At 53.5% G+C, this 17,990-nt stretch overlaps 1 protein-coding gene across 9 annotated transcripts in view; it reads left to right on the forward strand.

The window, feature by feature from the left end:
* The window catches only part of EVC (EvC ciliary complex subunit 1), a 105,255-nt gene extending 89,130 nt beyond the window's left edge, over window positions 1–16,125 (forward strand). For 5 of the 9 annotated variants that reach the window (XM_078367541.1, XM_078367540.1, XM_035294086.3 and 2 more), the window contains 7 exons: window positions 953–1,159; window positions 5,119–5,263; window positions 6,950–7,061; window positions 10,173–10,299; window positions 11,534–11,627; window positions 12,351–12,462; window positions 13,341–16,125. In XM_078367541.1, the coding sequence (XP_078223667.1) occupies window positions 953–1,159; window positions 5,119–5,263; window positions 6,950–7,061; window positions 10,173–10,299; window positions 11,534–11,627; window positions 12,351–12,462; window positions 13,341–13,494 (951 nt within the window). In that variant the 3' untranslated portion in view covers window positions 13,495–16,125. Of the gene's footprint in view, window positions 1–952; window positions 1,160–5,118; window positions 5,264–6,949; window positions 7,062–10,172; window positions 10,300–11,533; window positions 11,628–12,350; window positions 12,463–12,964 lie in introns of all 9 variants that reach the window. The other 4 variants (XM_078367542.1, XM_035294089.3, XM_078367543.1 and 1 more) reach the window with 2 other exon arrangements.
* The last annotated feature ends 1,865 nt before the right edge of the window (window positions 16,126–17,990 follow it).

The following is a 17,990-nucleotide window of genomic DNA, read 5'->3' on the forward strand; positions in this document are numbered from 1 at the left end:
AGGCACTATCCACTCACTGACCTCCCATGCTGAGGTACCTGGACTCAGGGCTTCAACACACCAATTTTGAAGGGACACAATTTAGCCCATAACAAGTGGAGACAAAGGAGGCCCCACAGGGGCCAACCATGTGCCAAAACGTTCAAGTGTCACTGATATAATGAGAATTATACTGGAAAAAACATATATGGAATCAGAGGGAGACAGGTGCAGTTGTCTTTGGGGGTAAGGGAGAGAAGGCCTCTGTGATCTCTTTGAAGTGTGATAGCAGATGAAAGAAAGAATTAGTCAGTTTCAGAGCCGGGATTCACACCCAGGTAGGCTGACTGCAGGCCTCCTGCATGAAGCCACCAAGCTCTGGGAGCAGCTGCTGCTGTTTGACCTACAGATGAGGCACAAGTCCACAGTCTCTTTACCTCTATCCAGGAGAGCTCTGAGGGGCAGGCAGGACTCACTGACCTCGCTCCAGCCCCACTCACTTCTTTCTCTCGTTTCTACAAATTACGGCAGCCCCCGGGGCCCTGTGTGCCCTGCGTCAGCGTCTGTGATGTCCTCAGAGACTCAGATCTGGCTTCAAAACCTGGCTCTGCTGTGTGACTTTAGAAAGTTACTTAAGTTCTCCAAGCCCTTGTGTCTTCCTCAGTGCTAGTGTTCAGGTCTCATGATGTTCTAGAAGGGTGAGCAAGGCCATCTTGTGAGGGGCCATAGATGGTACTGGGCACATAGTTGGTGCTCAATAAATGCCCTTTTTCTGAGGAATGAAATCTCCAACAGACACCTAACCTCATCCATTGATTTTGGCAATCCTAGAGAGGCCACCTCTTTCTGCCCTTTCTCCATCTCTTTTCCAACCTCTGGGCTGTGGATAGGACCAACCCCATATCCCAGTCCTGGCCAGAGCTTCTCTGTGAAGGGAGCACTTGGCCCTCACTCCCAGCCCTTTCCCTCCCAGGAGGCACGTGTGCTGGAGGAGGCCAGCCGGCTGGAGGAGGAGGCTCAGCAGACACGGCTGCAGCTCCAGCAGCGGCTCCTGGCTGAGGCCCAGGAGATGGGGCAGCTTCTGCAGCAGCACATGGAGTGCGCTATCGGGCAGGCACTGCTGGTGCATGCACGGAATGCGGCCAGCAAGAGCCGGGCCAAGGACAGGGATGACTTCAAGGTATGTACTGACACCTGTCCCTGGGAACACTGAGGGCAAGAAGGATCAGGGTAGGGTCCATGCCTGGGTCTGCTCCTTGCCACACCCTTCATGGAGAAGGATCAGGGTAGGGCCCATGCCTGGGTCTGCCCCTTGTCACACCCTTCATGGAGAAGAATCAGGGTAGGGTTCATGCCTGGGTCTGCTCCTTGCCACACCCTTCATGGAGAAGGATCAGGGTAGGGTCCATGCCTGGGTCTGCTCCTTGCCACACCCTTCATGGAGAAGGATCAGGGTAGGGTTCATGCCTGGGTCTGCTCCTTGCCACACCCTTGATGGAGAAGGATCAGGGTAGGGTCCATGCCTGGGTCTGTTCCTTGCCACACCCTTCATGGAGAAGGATCAGGGTAGGGTCCATGCCTGGGTCTGCTCCTTGCCACACCCTTCATGAAGAAGGATCAGGGTAGAGTCCATGCCTGGGTCTGCTCCTTGCCACACCCTTGATGGAGAAGGATCAGGGTAGGGTCCATGCCTGGGTCTGCTCCTTGCCACACCCTTCATGGAGAAGGATCAGGGTAGGGTCCATGCCTGGGTCTGCTCCTTGCCACACCCTTCATGGAGAAGGATCAGGGTAGGGTTCATGCCTGGGTCTGCTCCTTGCCACACCCTTGATGGAGAAGGATCAGGGTAGGGTCCATGCCTGGGTCTGTTCATTGCCACACCCTTCATGGAGAAGGATCAGGGTAGGGTCCATGCCTGGGTCTGCTCCTTGCCACACCCTTCATGGAGAAGGATCAGGGTAGAGTCCATGCCTGGGTCTGCTCCTTGCCACACCCTTGATGGAGAAGGATCAGGGTAGGGTCCATGCCTGGGTCTGCTCCTTGCCACACCCTTCATGGAGAAGGATCAGGGTAGGGTACATGCCTGGGTCTGCTCCTTGCCACACCCTTCATGGAGAAGGATCCAGGTAGGGTCCATGCCTGGGTCTGCTCCTTGCCACACCCTTCATGGAGCTTGTGGCATTGTTGACTTTATCTGACTTCTCTGAGTCTTGTTTTTCTCACCTGTGAGATGGGTCTTCTCCCTCACAGAATGGGGAGGATCAGCTGCAACAGATCACAGGTTCTCCTCCTGCTGTAGGCCCTGTGCTGCATCATCCTGAGAACTGGCTGTGTCCTTACAGCAGCCCTGAGTGGGATGTGGTGGCACCACACAGTCAGTCAGTGGCAGAACCAGGATCTGAACCAAAGTCGTCCCTCTCCCAGAAAGGGAGAGACGTGTGCTTTCCCTGCCCCTGGCTGTCTCTGCTGAGACACTGGAGCTTTCTGGAGTTCATCTTGATGGTTGAACGATGCCACTAAAAATCAATTTGGCTTAAGTAGACTGGTTTAACTCCTTACATTGACAAGAATCAAAAACAATAGTAATAAAAATGGTAACTGTAAGAAGTCACATTAGCACGGCACGTAAATCTAAGTGCTTTTTCCTACCTTGTCTTGTTGGATTCTCCCCACAACCCCTGCACGGTCAGGATCACTTTTCTTCCCGTTGGGGACAAAAGAGGGCTATGATGGAGCAAAGAATACATTTTCAGCCTCCAGCCTAGTGAGGGGCCGCCTCGGGGCTGCAGGAGCCTGACCAGCACACAGACTGCGTCTGCCTGGGGCACCCCTTACAGTGCCTCACTCACTGCAGGCCACTACAGAATGGGTGTCTGTGGCTGGCAGACACCAGCAGGTAAGAGCCCTGTGTCCAGCAGGCAGCCCTGGTATCAGGAAGTGCAGGGGCACTTCCAGGCGCCTTCCAAGGGTCTCCTTTCATCTCGGTAAAACAAGTCACTTCGTGTGTCTGTGCAGCAAAGAGGTTGGACCCACATTTCTGCAACACCCTGTCTTCTAAATATCTCACATCTGCCTCAGATTATCCAAACATTAGGGCTGTGCCTGGCTGGTGATATTGGGAACGTCACCCCATCCCTAAAATTGTCCACGTGTTACCTAATGGTGCTCACTGCCTGGAAATGGAGTAAGATATGAGTGTTGTATTTTGTCCTTAGCTTTCCAGAAGGATTTTTGAGTCGAGATTGAAAATGAGTACCTCCACTTCACACTTACAAAAAAGAACACTGAGCTTAGTTTCTAGAAGGATGGTCATTAATTCAGCCTCTATTCAGGGGCTTCCTGGAACACTAGCACAAATGTGTGTGCTGATGGGTACGGGAGACTGGCCAGAAAATAACTGAGGAGGAGGAGAGAAGGGGTGGTCAGGGATGGAGGGCCTGGGGAAGGGAAGAGGGGTGGGGGCAGAGTGGGGTGCTCGCTGCTCTACTGTGGCAGGAAGGCAGGTGCACACAGGGTGTGAAGATGTGGGTGGCTTTGCTGACCTTCATGGAAAGAGGATGGGAGCTCCTGATAAGAAGCGCAAGGCTGAAGCCCACGTCTTTGGAGGGATGAAGTGGGAGCCCCTTTGCAGATGGGGCAGAGGAGAAGGAAAGAAGCACTGGCAGTAAGGGATGAGCAGGGGCATAGGAGTTAGAAGAGCAGCTCAGACCTGCACTGCCCCCTGGGCTGTGCAGTCTCCTCACCTCTGTGGCCTCCACTCCACCCCTATGCTCAGGAACTTTCTCAGAGGCTGCAGTGGGAGGCAGTGTGTGTTTTTTCTTACCTAAAGCATAGGACCATCCAATACATATTTGTTACAATGGGGATGAACTTTTCTGGCTTTTGCCCATCCTCTTTTCTTTTTTGAGACAGAGTCTTGCTCTGTCGCCAAGGCTAGAGTGCAGTGGCTCGATCTCAGCTCACTGCAACCTCTGCCTCACGGGTTGAAGCAGTTCTCCTGCCTCAGCCTCCTGAGTAGCTGGGATTACAGGCACGCATCACCGTACTCAGCCAACTTTTTATTTTTAGTAGAGACAGGGTTTCACCATGTTGGTCAGGCTGGTCTCAAACTCCTGACCTCATGATCCTCCCACCGTGGTCTCCCAAAGTGCCGGGATTACAGTCTTGAGCCACCACGCCAGCATCTGCCCATGCTCTTATGAAGAAAAGGATGATAACTTTCTCAGTGCACAGCCAACACATCCCCAGTGGTGGGATGTCTCAGCATCTCCTGTCTTTTCTGCTTTGGTCTCAGATGCATCCTGCAGAAATGCAGCTGCAAGTAGCATTACTCAAAAGAAACTGCAGTTACTCACCCCCTACCCCAGGCAATGTGGAGGTGTGTGACCCCGGGCTGCCACAGTGGCTTTGTGATGTGACCAAGGACAAGGCTCTTTCTTTCTGACCCTGCATTCTTACTGTTAATTTATTGCTTTATAGTCTTAAAATGGCCACTGCCACTCCAAGACATCAGGCCTGCATTTCAGGCAGGAAGAGGGAGCAGCAGTCTTTCAGCTGCTCAGCTTCCACTTTAATGTTTAGAAAGGGAAGGCCTCAGCCATGCACAGTGGCTCACGCCTGTAATCCCAGCACTTTGGGAGGCCGAGGTGGGCAGATCACCTGAGGTCAGGAGTTTGAGACCTGCCTGGCCAGCATGGCGAAACCCCCATCTCTACAAAAAATACAAAGAATCAGCCAGGCCTGGTGGTGTGTGCCTGTAGTCCCAGCTACTCGGGAGGCTGAGGCAGGAGAATCACTTGAACCTGGGAGGCAGAGGTTGCAGTGAGCTGAGATTTTACCACTGCCCTCCAGCCTGCGTAACAGAGTGAGACTCCCTTAGCAGCGGACTTTCCCTAACGTGGCATTTCCTTGGCCAGAACTGGATGAAACAGCCAGGCCTAGACATCCCTGGCCTAGGAAGATAGGATTACCATGACTAGTTTAAACCAGCCATGCACTCACTGGCTGCTTCCTGACCAATCCAGGTTGGTGAGTAGGGAAGATTAGAACCAGGGCATGGGGAGGCAGGAACTAGGTGGGCCGTGGGTGGCTCCCACGTGTGACTTCTCTGCTGTCTCCGTCCTTCCTTTCTCCCCTCAGAGGACGCTGATGGAGGCAGCAGTGGAGAGCGTCTACGTGACCAGCGCTGGTGTCAGCCGCCTGGTGCAGGCGTATTACCAGCAAATCGGGAGAATCATGGAGGACCACGAGGAGAGCAGACTGCAGCACCTGAAGACCCTGCAGGGTACGGGACCCCTCGGGGAAGTCACAGAAGGGGCTGCCAACCTGTGCTTTTAGTTTGGGGCAGAATGGGATGTCAGACATTGCGATTTTTATTTTGGGGTATTTAATTCTTTCAGTGTTTTAATGTATTTATTTATCCCTGCTTTGTCTCAAAAGCCTTTTTCAAAAGGCCCTTAAAGAAACATAAGCATAAGGACACATGCAGTGCAGTGCAAGTGTTTTAAGTCGATCACCCGGGACGGGGAGAGGGCCCTGAGATGGAGTCAGGGAGAGGCTTATCTGGGACAGCAGAGTCCATTACATTTACTGTGCACTTTATTTCTATTATTATTCCATTGTAATATACAATAAAATAATTATGCAACTCACCATTAAGTAGAATCAGTGGGAACCCTGAGCTTGTTTTCCTGCAACTAGGCGGTCCCATCTGGGGGTGATGGGAGACAGCGACAGATCATCAGGCAGTAGATTCTCGTAAGGGGCATGCACCCTGGATCCTCTGCATGAGCAGTTTGCTGCAGGGTTCGCACTCCTACGAGAGTCTAATGCCGCGGCTGATGTGACAGGAGGCAGAGCTCAGGTGGTGATGTGCGCGGTGGGGAGCAGCTGTAAATGGAGATGAAGCTCCACTCACTCACCTGCCGCTCACGTCTTACTGTGTGGCTGGGTTCCTACCAGCCAGGGACCAGTACCAGTCTGTGGTCCAGGGGTTGGGGACCCCTGATCTAGGACGTCTGCCCACAAACCCTGCCTAGATGTGAAATGTGATTTTTGTCTGCGAGCTTCCTGGTGGTCAAAGAGATGGAGACCTACTTATTTAAAGACACCACAGTGATCATGAGCCCAGTGGCCCAGGGCGTGTTTGAGACCTCAAGAATTTTCTCCCATGGGCTCTTGTAAAAGACCACCCTGGGGTGATGGAAAGGACAGTATCCCCAGTTCTGGTAACATACAGATAATGATGGTTGGAAGCCAGTTTCTTAAATGCTCTTCTTATAACACCCTCCCCTGAATCCAGAGCTTCAGCCTCCCAAGTAGCTGGGATTACAGATGCGCATCACCAGGCCTGCCTGATTTTTGTATTTTTAGTAGAGACAGGGTTTCACCATGTTGGCCAGGCTGGTTTCAAACTCCTGACCTCAGGTGATTCAGCCATCTCAGCCTCGCAAACTGCTGGGATGACACATGTGACCTATCTCGCCCAGCCTCACTTTACTTTTAAAGCTTTTAAAAGTCAAGAGTTTCCTGAGCAGCTGAACCTGCAGACAAGCAGGAGTTTCCAAGAAACGGTCCTGGCTCCTTGGAGAGCACTCACTTCGGCACTGCCCTGACTCTGCCTGGCCAGTCACTTCTCCCGTCCAGTGTGGCTTTTTGAGCTCTTTGTGGTGCCCGCTCAGGGGTGACTTTTTCTTATTCGACCTCCCTTTTCTCCTGATATGAGAAAGCTGGAGGTGGAACAGGTGGAGGGGTGCACCACAGACAGCTTCCGTCTGCAGCGCCCGGCCCACGGTGGAAGCCGTGTCATTCACACACGCAGCGCCCTGTCCCTGTGCTGGTGGAATGGCATATTCTTTGAGAGCTGGTGTGTCCTGTTCACCTTGCACCTTGCACTCCAGAACCTGCCCCAGACCTGGCACAGTCGATCCTCCAGACAGACCCCTTGATTGTCCTGTGTTCAATGGTCTAGGTGAGAGGATGGAAAATTACAAGCTGCGGAAAAAGCAGGAACTCAGCGACCCTTCATCCAGCTGCAAGACAGCAGGTGGCGCTCATGAGGCCTCCCAGGCGGTCCACCAGAGGTGAGGCCCCAACTGAGGTCCCACATAGGGGCGCTATTTCCTCTCTACCCGTTCACGTGGCGTGTCTCTCTGTGGCGCCGTCAGCAGGTGCCATCGCATGCGTTGCCCATGGACTTGGGCACCATCAGCCTCTCACCCGGTGCCTCTGTCCTGGTCTCTGCCCTCCATGCAGCGCCTGGAATGGTACATGGCACAGATGAGTGAGCAGGTCAAGGTGTGGTGGTGGCTTTGTTCCCAGGTTTAAGTGGCATTCACAGCCCAGACATGCGCCTCCCCTCTCGTTCTTTGGGCATTCTCAGAAGCAGACCTTGACGAGGATTTGGGGGTAGGTTGTGTACATGGGAAGTGACCCACAGGAGCACAGTGAGAGGGCAAGGAGGTGAGGAAGAGGTGGCTGCTTCCTGGGACTGTGACCATCACAATAAAGCACACATGTAGCAGCTCAGGCCATGCAGACGTCCTATCCCAAAGTGCTTGAGGTCGGTAAGTGGGCTTGACTCTCCTGGATTCTGTGGGCCTCACAAGGCCTGAGTGAAGGGGCCACCCGACTGGGCTGTTCTTAGGACGCTGCTTGCTAACAGCTGTCAGGAAACGCCCTGCTACAGGGTTTCACAGACTGAACTTGCCTTGACTTTCCAGGCTTCCAGTAAAGCACGGTCCCGCAGTCCTCAGATGTGGGGCGCAGCCCTGACTTTCCAGGCTTCCAGTAAAGCACGGTCCCGCAGTCCTCAGATGTGGGGCGCAGCCCTGACTTTCCAGGCTTCCAGTAAAGCACGGTCCCGCAGTCCTCAGACGTGGGGCGCAGAAACATCCCTTGGCCTTCCTGCTAAACTTGCAGGTTCTGAGAGCACAGCCGGGGACTTGGGCTCAGAAAGTGTGAGGATCCCAAGAATCTGAATTTTAGCCACATCCTTCCCCACCAAGGGTTCTGATAGATGTGGGTCCAAGGGCTTCACTCTGACCCAGGCGATCCAAGAGAAGGAGCCCCAGCAGCTGCCTGGGCCAACGTGCTTTATGAAGGAGGAAAAGGAAGCCAAGTGGTGGACAGGGTGCATGACCCCATCTTATCTGTGGCTGTTGACACCCTTCCCTCCCTCCCCCACCTTCTTGAATTCATAGAGGCAGTTTCTTTCTTTTTGAAAGAGCGCAAGTATAATTTTATTACATAGCTATACTGCATAATGGTGAGAACTGAGCTCTTAGTGTGACCATCACCCAAATAGTATGTTTTACCCATTAAGTAATTCTCATCGTCCACTTCTCTCCCATCATCCCACTGCCATTCTCCATCTCTGTTGTCCATCCTTCCACTCTCTCTCTTTTTTTTTTTTTTTTTTGTTAATTTTTTTTCTGAGATGGAGTCTTACTCTGTTGCCCAGGCTGGAGTGCAGTGGCATGATCCCAGCTCACTGCAACCTCTGCCTCCCAGGCTTAAGTGATTCTCCTGCCTCAGTCTCCTGAGCAGGTGGGATTACAGGCATGCACCACCATGCCTGGCTAATTTTTTTGTATTTTTATAGAGGTAGAGTTTCTCCATGTTGGCCAGGCTGGTCTCAAACTCCTGACCTCAGGTGGTCGTGATCTACACGCCTCAGCCTCCCAAAATGCTGGGATTACAGGCATGAGCCACTGCACCCAGCCTGTCATTCCACTTGCTGTGTCCATGTGCACAGTTGTAAGTGAGAACATGAGGTCTTTCTGTTTCTGAGTTGTTTCCTTTAAGAGAATGGCCTCCAGTTCCATCCACGTTGCTGCAAAAGACATGATTTCATTTTTTTGAAGAGGCCAGAGATAACTTTAATGGATGAATGAGTGGATGGGGGGGAAGTGAGGGCTGGAGGGATGGATGATGGGGTCATGTAGGATGCATAGGCGTTTTCCGGACAAAGACAAAAAGAGAGAAGAAAGGTGTTACTGGCAGACAGAAGAGCGTGAAGTAGAAGCAGGCTGGCATTTCCCCGCCTCAGGGCACACCGCATGCACAGCTGCTAACCATGCTGAAGGTGGCTCTGTCTTCAGGTCTAGAAATTTGACCTCGTCTGGAAAATCTGCCCTAAAAGATGGGGAGGAGGTGGGCAGGGGGCAATGATGGCAACAGGGTGGCTGGATCTGGATGTTGCTGTTTGCTGAGGAGCTGAGGGCACCTGGAGAGGGGTGGGCCCTGCGGCTCTGTCCCCCTCTCTGAGAGTAACAGGGCTGCCTGCCATATTCAGTATTTCCCAGAGGCTGCATCCCAGGAAGGTTCTCATTTTACAAGGGAGGGGCCGGGGCAGTTCTGAGATTTAAAATCAGGGATGGGAAGCCCGTAGATCTCCTGTCCTTTCAGGAGAATTCTCCTCGGTGGGAGTAAGATTGTTTTTCTCACAAGAAGATGCCACCTTCTGCTCAGCCATGTCACAGATGTTTGTACTCAGGGAGGCCCCACCTCCCTAGGCTTCTTTCCCCTGGCTTTTCTATGCTGTTCTGCTGGTGTCGTGAAGCTCCTCCGAAGATCACATGGAAAGTGTGTGGGCAGGACTCTGTAAACTCCTGTGTTGTAAAGGGTGTCCACTTCGATGGAGAGGCAGCCTGCCTGTGGGGTCTGGAGCTGGGGCTGCTGTGAATGGCACCCCCAATGGCCAGGCCCCTCTTAGGGTTCCCAGGGATCAATGATGTCTAGCGGCCACTACATGCCTCCATGCAGCAGCCCCTCAGAAAGGTTTGCGCTGGGACCCTAGTCAGCCTGCAGCCCCAGTGGCACTGACTTCCTCCCTCCCTCCCTCTTTCCCTCCCTCCCTCCCTCCCTCCCTCCCTCCCTTCCTTCCTTCCTTCCTTCCCTCCCTCCCTCCCTCCCTCCCTCCCTCCCTCCTTCCCTCCTTCCCTCCTTCCCTCCTTCCCTCCTTCCCTCCTTCCCTCCTTCCCTCCTTCCCTCCTTCCCTCCTTCCTTCCTTCCTTCCTTCCTTCCTTCCTTCCTTCTTCCCTCCCTCCCTTCCTCCCTCACACCTGCTTTTCTGTCTTCTTTCTCTCCTTCCTCCCTTCCTCCCTCACACCTGCCTTCCTCCCTCCCTCCCTCCCTCCCTCCTTGCCTGCCTCCCTTCCTCCCTCCCTCCCTGCCTGCCTTTCTCCCCCCAGGATGCTGTCCCAGCAGAAGAGGTTCCTGGCTCAGTTCCCGGTGCACCAGCAGATGCGTCTGCACGCCCGGCAGCAGCAGGCAGGAGTCATGGACCTTCTGGAAGCCCAGCTGGAGACCCAGCTGCAGGTATGAGTTACAGAACTGGGCCTTCAAAAGGCAGCGGTTTAAAGAGGAGCAGAAATAGCAAAAGCCAGCCTGTGACCGTGGGTCAGCCATGGGACTGTTGTGAGGGGACGCCCTGGTCCCTGCGCCTCCCCGCCTGTGGCATCGTTGACCCGCCAAGTCCCACCTGCTGAGGGTGTGTCGGCCTCACCTTTGGACCCTGAGCCCCTGGAGGGCAGGTGGCCTGTGTGGATCCCTCCAGTGGCTGTAGCACCCCAAGCAGGGCCAGGCCCTGAGCAGCTGGTCAGCCCTCATCTATGGACCTGACAGAGAACTGAGCACCCTCCTGCGGGTGCATGGCCACCAGGAGGCTGGTAGTATAAAGGTGACTTCTGTAGTCACTCAGGCAGTGTTGGTGGGAGGTAAAGTTTACCCTTCATTTACAGCAAACAGGAAGCTAAGCTCTCATGATACAAAGTGCGTATTTCATCACACACAGCCCTTTTTGTGGGAGATTATACAGTGGACATAAGGTGAGACTACAACCATGGTTAAGCAAAGCGGCTGCCTTTAAAAAATCAAATCTTCCAGAATGGAAGCGTTCAGCAGAGCGCTGGCTCCTTCAGTGTCCTCCACTGATGATGGCAATCACAGGGTGACAATGATGAGATACAGCAGTGCTGGCTGGTAGGCACTTACTGAGGCTCTGCGATGGACAGTCATGAGCTGAGAGCTTTGCACGCACTTTCCAACAAAGGAGGTTACTGCTGCCGTCCCCACGGCAGGTGGACACATCAAGGCATGCACAGGTTAAGTTGCTATCCAGGGTCACACAGTTCATGCATCAGGGAATTCTGGTGTGTCTGGTTATGCCACGGTGTTGGCAGTTAAGAGCCAGTCTGCGGAGTCAGGCAGAAGCGGGTCCCGTCCTATTCTGCTGCACCTGCTCCAGGCAGGTCACGGAGCCCCTCTGACCTCAGTGCACTCTGCCAACTGGAGACCCATGGCTGCTGTGAGTGAGGACACACAGTTACGTGCAGGAGCTGGTAGATGTCAGCTCCTTCCCTCTCGGGTGCCTCCTCCTACTCCTCTCCTCCCTGGGATGCGTCTTAGAAAATTCTCCTCCACACCAGGCCAGGGACATGGTCCCCGGTGGCCAGCCTCGAGTGGCAGACTCCACTCAGGTGGAGAGAGATATAGAGAAGTCAGGAAAGCGGAGGGAGGCCCAGCTGAATCCTCCTCTCTGCTTGCATTTCAGGAAGCGGAACAGAGCTTCATCACTGAGCTGGCAGCCTTGGCCCGAGTGCCCCTCGCTGAAAGCAAACTGTCCCCCTCTAAGCGCGGGCTGCTGGGTGAGTCACAGACACTTGTGCTGCAGTAGGAAGCACTCTGGGCTGAGGTACGGGTTCTAGTTCCACACTGGCCACCAACTAGCTGTGTGGCCTTAGGCATTGTGCCCAGCCTCTCTGGGCTTTTGTGACCTTGTCTATAAATGAGCAGGCTTGGCTAGGCCACCCCGCAGGCCCGCTTACTCGCCGGCATTTAATAATTCCAGTTCCTGGGTCTGCTATGCACTGGCTGTGTCTCCTCACTGACTCCATTTTTCCATCTGTACAGTGGGGATAGTAAGCCCTCCTCCCAACCCCGCCAGCAGCAGCTTCAGTGACATCACAGGATGTTTTAACCTGGTATTCGGAGAGGGAGTCAGAAGGTGGTGTGAAAACACAGAGATCTGTTAAGGCAAAAGCGATCATACTGGTGCTGGGTTTTCAGTTGCTTGTAGCTTCATTAAGTCCAGTCGGCAGGGTAGAATGGAAATCCAGTGGGAGCCTAGCAGACCGGAGCTCAAGTCCCAGCTCTGCCACTGATAGGCAGTGCAGGCTTGGGAGAGCACATCACCTTCCGGGCTTCAGTTTCCTCATCAGCTGAGCAGCTGTAATAGCATAAGGTACCAAGCACACACTTGGCCCACACAGCACGCTCAAAAATGTCAGGCTGGGTGGGCGTGAGGCTGCAAGAAGTTGTCACTTGTCTGAAGTCACAGAGCCGTGCATGGATTCATCTGTCCTCTACAGAGAAGCCCCTAAAGACTAAAAGGAAGAAACCCCCACCCCGGGAAAGAGAGGACCTGGGGGTGCCCAACGACGAGGACCTTGCCTCTGGGGACCACACCTCAGGCTCACTTAGGTATGACTGGGCCCCAGACCTATTGCCTGTGGCTGGGTTTGGTAAGTGCACTCAGCTGCTGGATGCCAAAAGTCTGGGCAGGAGAATCCATCCCCTCAGAGGCATTAAATGTGAAGGTTCCAGAAATGATAGATATGAATGCAATTTGTGGGCAGTAAGCCATGATAATAACAGGGGTGCCGCATGGCTGTCACCCTTCCTGTTTGTGTCTCATTTGGCCAGGTGAGCCTTGGCCTACCTCCACACCCCATCGACATTCAGCCTGAAGTGTGGGGCAGTCCCCTCTTTGACCAGGGCTGGCTGTGGTCATGGCACTTGCATGACCTCCTACCCAAGAGAGGGAAACGGGGATTTTCTTTGCTTCTTAGCAGCCCATGTCAAAATGAAAATTGTTTTCATCACCTTTAGCTGCATTTTCATTTAATCCAACTGGGTAAATTATGGCATCAGGATGGGCGTGGAGTCAGCTTACTAAATGGCTGCTTTTCTTCCCTGTTTCAAGCAGCAAAAGGCTGAGTCTGCAAGAAAGCGAAGCTGGGGATAGTGAGAACTCAAAGAAGATGCTCAAGAGAAGAGGCAACTTATAACTTAAGAGCAGTCAGAGGGACGGGACCTGGAACCCTGGGTCTGGGTGTGAACTCTGCCTTCCTTCCCGCAGCACTGAGAGGCAGTGAGGAGGGGGAGGACAGCACTGTCTCTGCTTCAAAGGCTCTTCTGAGATGGATGGAGAAAGAATAGAAATGTGCCCTAAAAAGCATAAATGGGCGCTATCACCTGAGAAAACTGGGCATTCCCATGTTGGAAACATGTCTCTGTGGGTTTACGTTTCATTTGGCTTAGAGCCCTGGCTTGACATCTCATGGATCTTTCTTTCCCAGGGGGGACTTCATGAGGCGTCCAAGCTTCAGGCCAAGAACCCATGAGGCAGACCCTGGAATCCCCAGCCCAAAGGCCTGTCCTGGCCCACCTGGGGCTGAGGATGCACAGATATGTAATGGCACCTGCAGAAATGTATTTTCTGAGGACACTTAGAATATGAGGAAGAGGGCATGGCCCCAGCCTTTGCTTCACCTGGGGAGGGCTTCTTCCAGACAGCAGACCCCCTGCCCCTGCAGAGAGAAGTCATGGGGGCACCTGCTCTCCGGATGGATAGTGAGAGCATCCAGAAGCTTCCAGACCAGCCCCTTGTCCACCACATCCAGGAGAGGCCTTTCCTGCCTGGAGAGAAGCTTCCAGACCAGCCCCTCTCACCACAGCCAGGAGAAGCCTTTCCCGCCTAGAGAAGCTTCCAGACCAGCCCCTCTCACCACAGCCAGGAGAAGCCTTTCCTGCCTAGAGAAGCTTCCAGACCAGCCATTCACACCACAGCCAGGAGAGGCCTTTCCCTCCTAGAGAAGCTTCCAGACCAGCCCCTCACACCACAGCCAGGAGAGGACTTTTCCGTCTAGAGGGAAAATTGCTCCTTTCATTGAGGTTCAGGACTGTGAACGTTTTGGGCAAGGTCATTCTTTAGAGGAAGGAGTTGTCCAGTGCACCACAGGATGTTCCAGTGTCCCTGTCCTCTGCCCATCAGATGGCTGCACCTTCACCAGTCGTGGCAACCAAGAATGTCTCCAGACACGGTCCTGTGTCCCCAGGGTATCACCCCCTGTGCTGAGTCAAAGAGCGCCTGCCCTGGGCAAATCCAGGACATAGCCATGGGTGTGTCCACAAATCCCCAGAACCTAGTGAGCCCTTTGGCTCTGGGAGCCCCTATCTCAGGGATTTTCTGGGCCATTTGTGACTTTTCATTCAAACCTGAAATAGACTCTCTTAGGTACCAGTGACTCCTTCCCAGAAGTGGCCAAAACTTCTCAGCCGGTGAGATCTCCAAAGTTAACCCACAGCTCCCTCTTGTGGGTCACCAAAATATTTCATTATTCCATGGAGTTGTGCAAAGCTGTGGCTTCCTTGGTACCATGTTCTCAAAACTTACTTTGCATAGAAATCACTTTTTTTTTTTTTTAGATAGAGTCTTGCTCTGTCGCCCAGGCTCGAGTGCAGTGGTGTGATCTCAGCTAACTGAAACCTTTGCCTCCCAGGTTCAAGCAGTTCTCATGCCTCAGCTTCCCAAGTAGCTGGGACTACAGGAATGTGCCATCATGCCCAGCTAGTGTGTGTGTGTGTTAGCAGAGACAGAGTTTCACCGTATTGGCCAGGCTGCTCTGGAACTCCTGACCTCGTGATCTGCCCGCCTCGGTCTCCCAAAGTGCTGAGATTACAGGCGTGAGCCACTGCGCCCCACCAGAAATCACTTTTATATTGTTTCATGGCATTGTCCCCAGTGGCTCCCTGCTGGGGAAGTCTGATTTTGTGACGTGTGTATGGTAAATAAGGCCCTCTGGCAGCACTATAATTGGTCAGTTATCCTGAGCCCAGAGCTCGGCAAGCATCCGTGGAATGATCAAGGGACCCCTCTCCTCTAAGAAGGCTCACAGCTGCCTCCCTGCTGCCAAGCTTGCAGCCTGACTCCCTGGCTGTTGCATGGAGCATTTTGCTTCTGGGTGGCTTCCTTAGCCCAAGGGAATGTGTAATTTGCTGTTCGACCCTGCCCCTACCCCTGCCGTCCAACTGTTGTGCTGGGCACAGGCCTCCATGATGAAGATGCGTAGGCTGTGGGTGCTTTCATCTGTCACAAACCAGCACTTGTACCTGCTGGCGGGAGCATGATGGGGACTTCCACACTGGAATTGCTCCCTGATTAAAATGAGATATGGCTATCTGGAAGACATTGCATGCTAGCCACCGTCCCTGGGCACAAGCTGGGGGCCACCCTGGAGCTGATGAGGGCTTGAAGGACGGAAGGGCTGAGCCACATGAAGGCGACACTCAGGGCCAGGGGAGAGAGAAGATGATCAGCAATGTGTCCCCAGGATGCCTCTTGGCTGCCCTGCCTCCACATTAGTTATCATCGTCAGATCTTATTATGGGCTGTGGGCTGCTATGGTGATGGATGGACGTGGATTTGGAAGGGGACCATGAGAGATGGTGTATTATGATGTATTTGTGAATTAATTCTTGGGTGAAAATAGGATCCTCTGACCTGTATTTCAGACCCCAGGATGAAGCCAGCATGGTTTCTGGTACTCTCTCAGGGGCAGTGCACTCTGCCAGGATCCTCCCCACCAGCCAGGGGGGCACGTTCTGCAGAGCATTCCTTCTGAAGTCGTGGCCAGGACGGTGCTGATCTTGCTGTTGCCACAGAAGCCTCTCCTGCTGTTGCCAGGTTTCTGGGTGCAGGGGAGTGCTCAGCTTGCTCCCCAGGGGGCTATTCTTGGTCCCTCACTCACCCAAGAATGGGAGAGGGGACCACGCCAGGCGTGGTGCACTAGCAAGTAAAAATTGGACCCCAAAGAGTTTTTGCAGAAACTGATTTATTTAGGCAGAGAAAGAGAAAAAGGAGAGAGAAAAAGAGGAGAGAGAGATTCCACAAAGATTATGGAAGGGGACCCAAGTATGGAATCCGAAGGGGTGTGGATGAAGGGGACTTTTGACCTGGGAGGAATTCCCTCCTCCAAGCCGTTTGACCTATGAAAGGAGTTTCTTTAAGCTTCCGCTGGAGTGATTGACTTTGATTGTTTTCCCATGCCAGTGAAAATGTAAACAAAGACCCTTAAGACCCCAGATGGAGGTGGGGGAGCATGGCGCTGGGAAGTTCTTGCCCTTTACATGCCCTTGTGGACCCAGGAAGAGAACACGTTCCCTCACTGCCCCTGCCATCTGCTCATCACATGTTCTCCAACACAAATCTGCCTGGGGGTGGCGTTCCCTGGCTCTTGGGAGGAAAAGCCAGATCTTTGCCATGGACCATTAGGCCCAGTGAGGTCTGCGCTGAGCCTGCCCCTGAGGCCCAGCAGATGCCCTTCCCCTTCAGTCTGCACCTGGTCCCTGTCTCCTGTCATGGCCTCACATGGGCCATGCCCCTGCCCCCACTGGGCCTTTGAGTATGATGTGCATTCTGTCTGGAAGACCCCTGTCCCCTCCCCAGCCTTCTGTCCAGGGGCTCCTAGCCACTCCTCATATGGACTCAGGACTCACATATCCAGAGATCCCCCTCTGACCCCAACCCTAAACAAGATCAGGGTCCCCCTTAGACTCTAGGTCCTGTGTTCTGTGCTGCTGGGACTGGGGTGGGGGCAGATAACCTTCCTCTATTTCTCGCCCAAGTTCAGAACTACGTGACCTACATAAACCCAGAAATGTCCCAGGCCTCCCTAGTGTCACCCAATATGCAGTGGCATCAGTGGGAAAGGGAACAGTGGTCTTACAGATTGCAGCTGAAAGATCTGACTGATATAAGCTGTAAGGAATGCTTCCGTGGACCGTGGCTAAGCCCACTCCTGGGCCCTGGTGGGGTCTGTGCACAGGTGTCAGAAGTGTGAGCTCCATCAGCTTTACAGGGAATCAGCTGTGGGGCACAGTGGGCAAGCTTCTCCTCCACCCTAGAAGGCTCCCTGCGAAAGAACTGACAAAAGGCAGACCAATAGAAAAAAAAAAGGGATTCCAATGTAATGTGCATAGCATGGGGAATGGCAGGAGAGTGATGACCCAGCAAACCAGTGAGGTCCAGGTGCTTCCACACCCTTCCCCATAGAGATACAGGAAATGGGGGAGATGTGGCGGTTTAGAGGGTAAAGCATGATTTATAGGGAGGATGAATCAATCCAAAGGCAGACATTCAATCCAAAGGGAGTCATTCTTCCCAGACTGACCAATCAGGTATTTCTCCTCTTCCCCAGAGCGAGAGAGAGGAGGAGAGGAGCCAGGGGAGTCCCCTAAGCTTCCCCACAGAGAATGGAAGCCCCCCTCTTTGGAGATGGGAGGAGTGGGAGATGGGATTCTCTTTTTTCCCCTAAATGTTCCCTGTATGGCCCTTAACAGAGTGCAATTCAGTGCTTTGGGTAATAATCATTTGATTTGTACCTGATGTACCCCTGGAACATACACTGTGGACCAGCCACATGCTGCCTGGCATATAACAGGCATTCATGGTCACCTGGTAGAAGGGAGGGAGGGAGGGAGGCTGGGGATGGACTTTCCTCCCATGCTATATGGATTGGAAGGGAGGGAGGGAGGCTGGGAATACTATTTTCCTCCCGTGGCATATGGATTTGGCTGTGTGTCAGCATTACCCAGGGGCTCATTAAAAACATTCTTAGCCCCATCCCAGAGATTCTGAGTCAGCAGATTGGACGGGAGCCCTGGGGATCTATTTTTTCCCCACTGGGTTCCCACTGATGGGCTTGGTCCACTTCCTGATGCACCTCTGCCCTCCCACATGGCCACAGTCCAGCCCCCGGACTTCATCTGAGGTCAGTTCTTCATCTGCCTCGTTCTGGCGGTAGTTGCCATGGACATGCACCTCTTGGGTCCCCAATGGCAAGGAGCAAAAATGACCAACGTCCCCAGCTGTCGGACTCGGAAATCCTTCCCCGCATGAGCGTGGAGACCACGCTTCCTGCAGGGTGCTCCCAGTGTCTGGATGAGGC

The sequence above is a fragment of the Callithrix jacchus genome, chromosome 3 (assembly GCF_049354715.1).
Source record: "Callithrix jacchus isolate 240 chromosome 3, calJac240_pri, whole genome shotgun sequence".
NCBI lineage: Eukaryota > Metazoa > Chordata > Mammalia > Primates > Cebidae > Callithrix > Callithrix jacchus.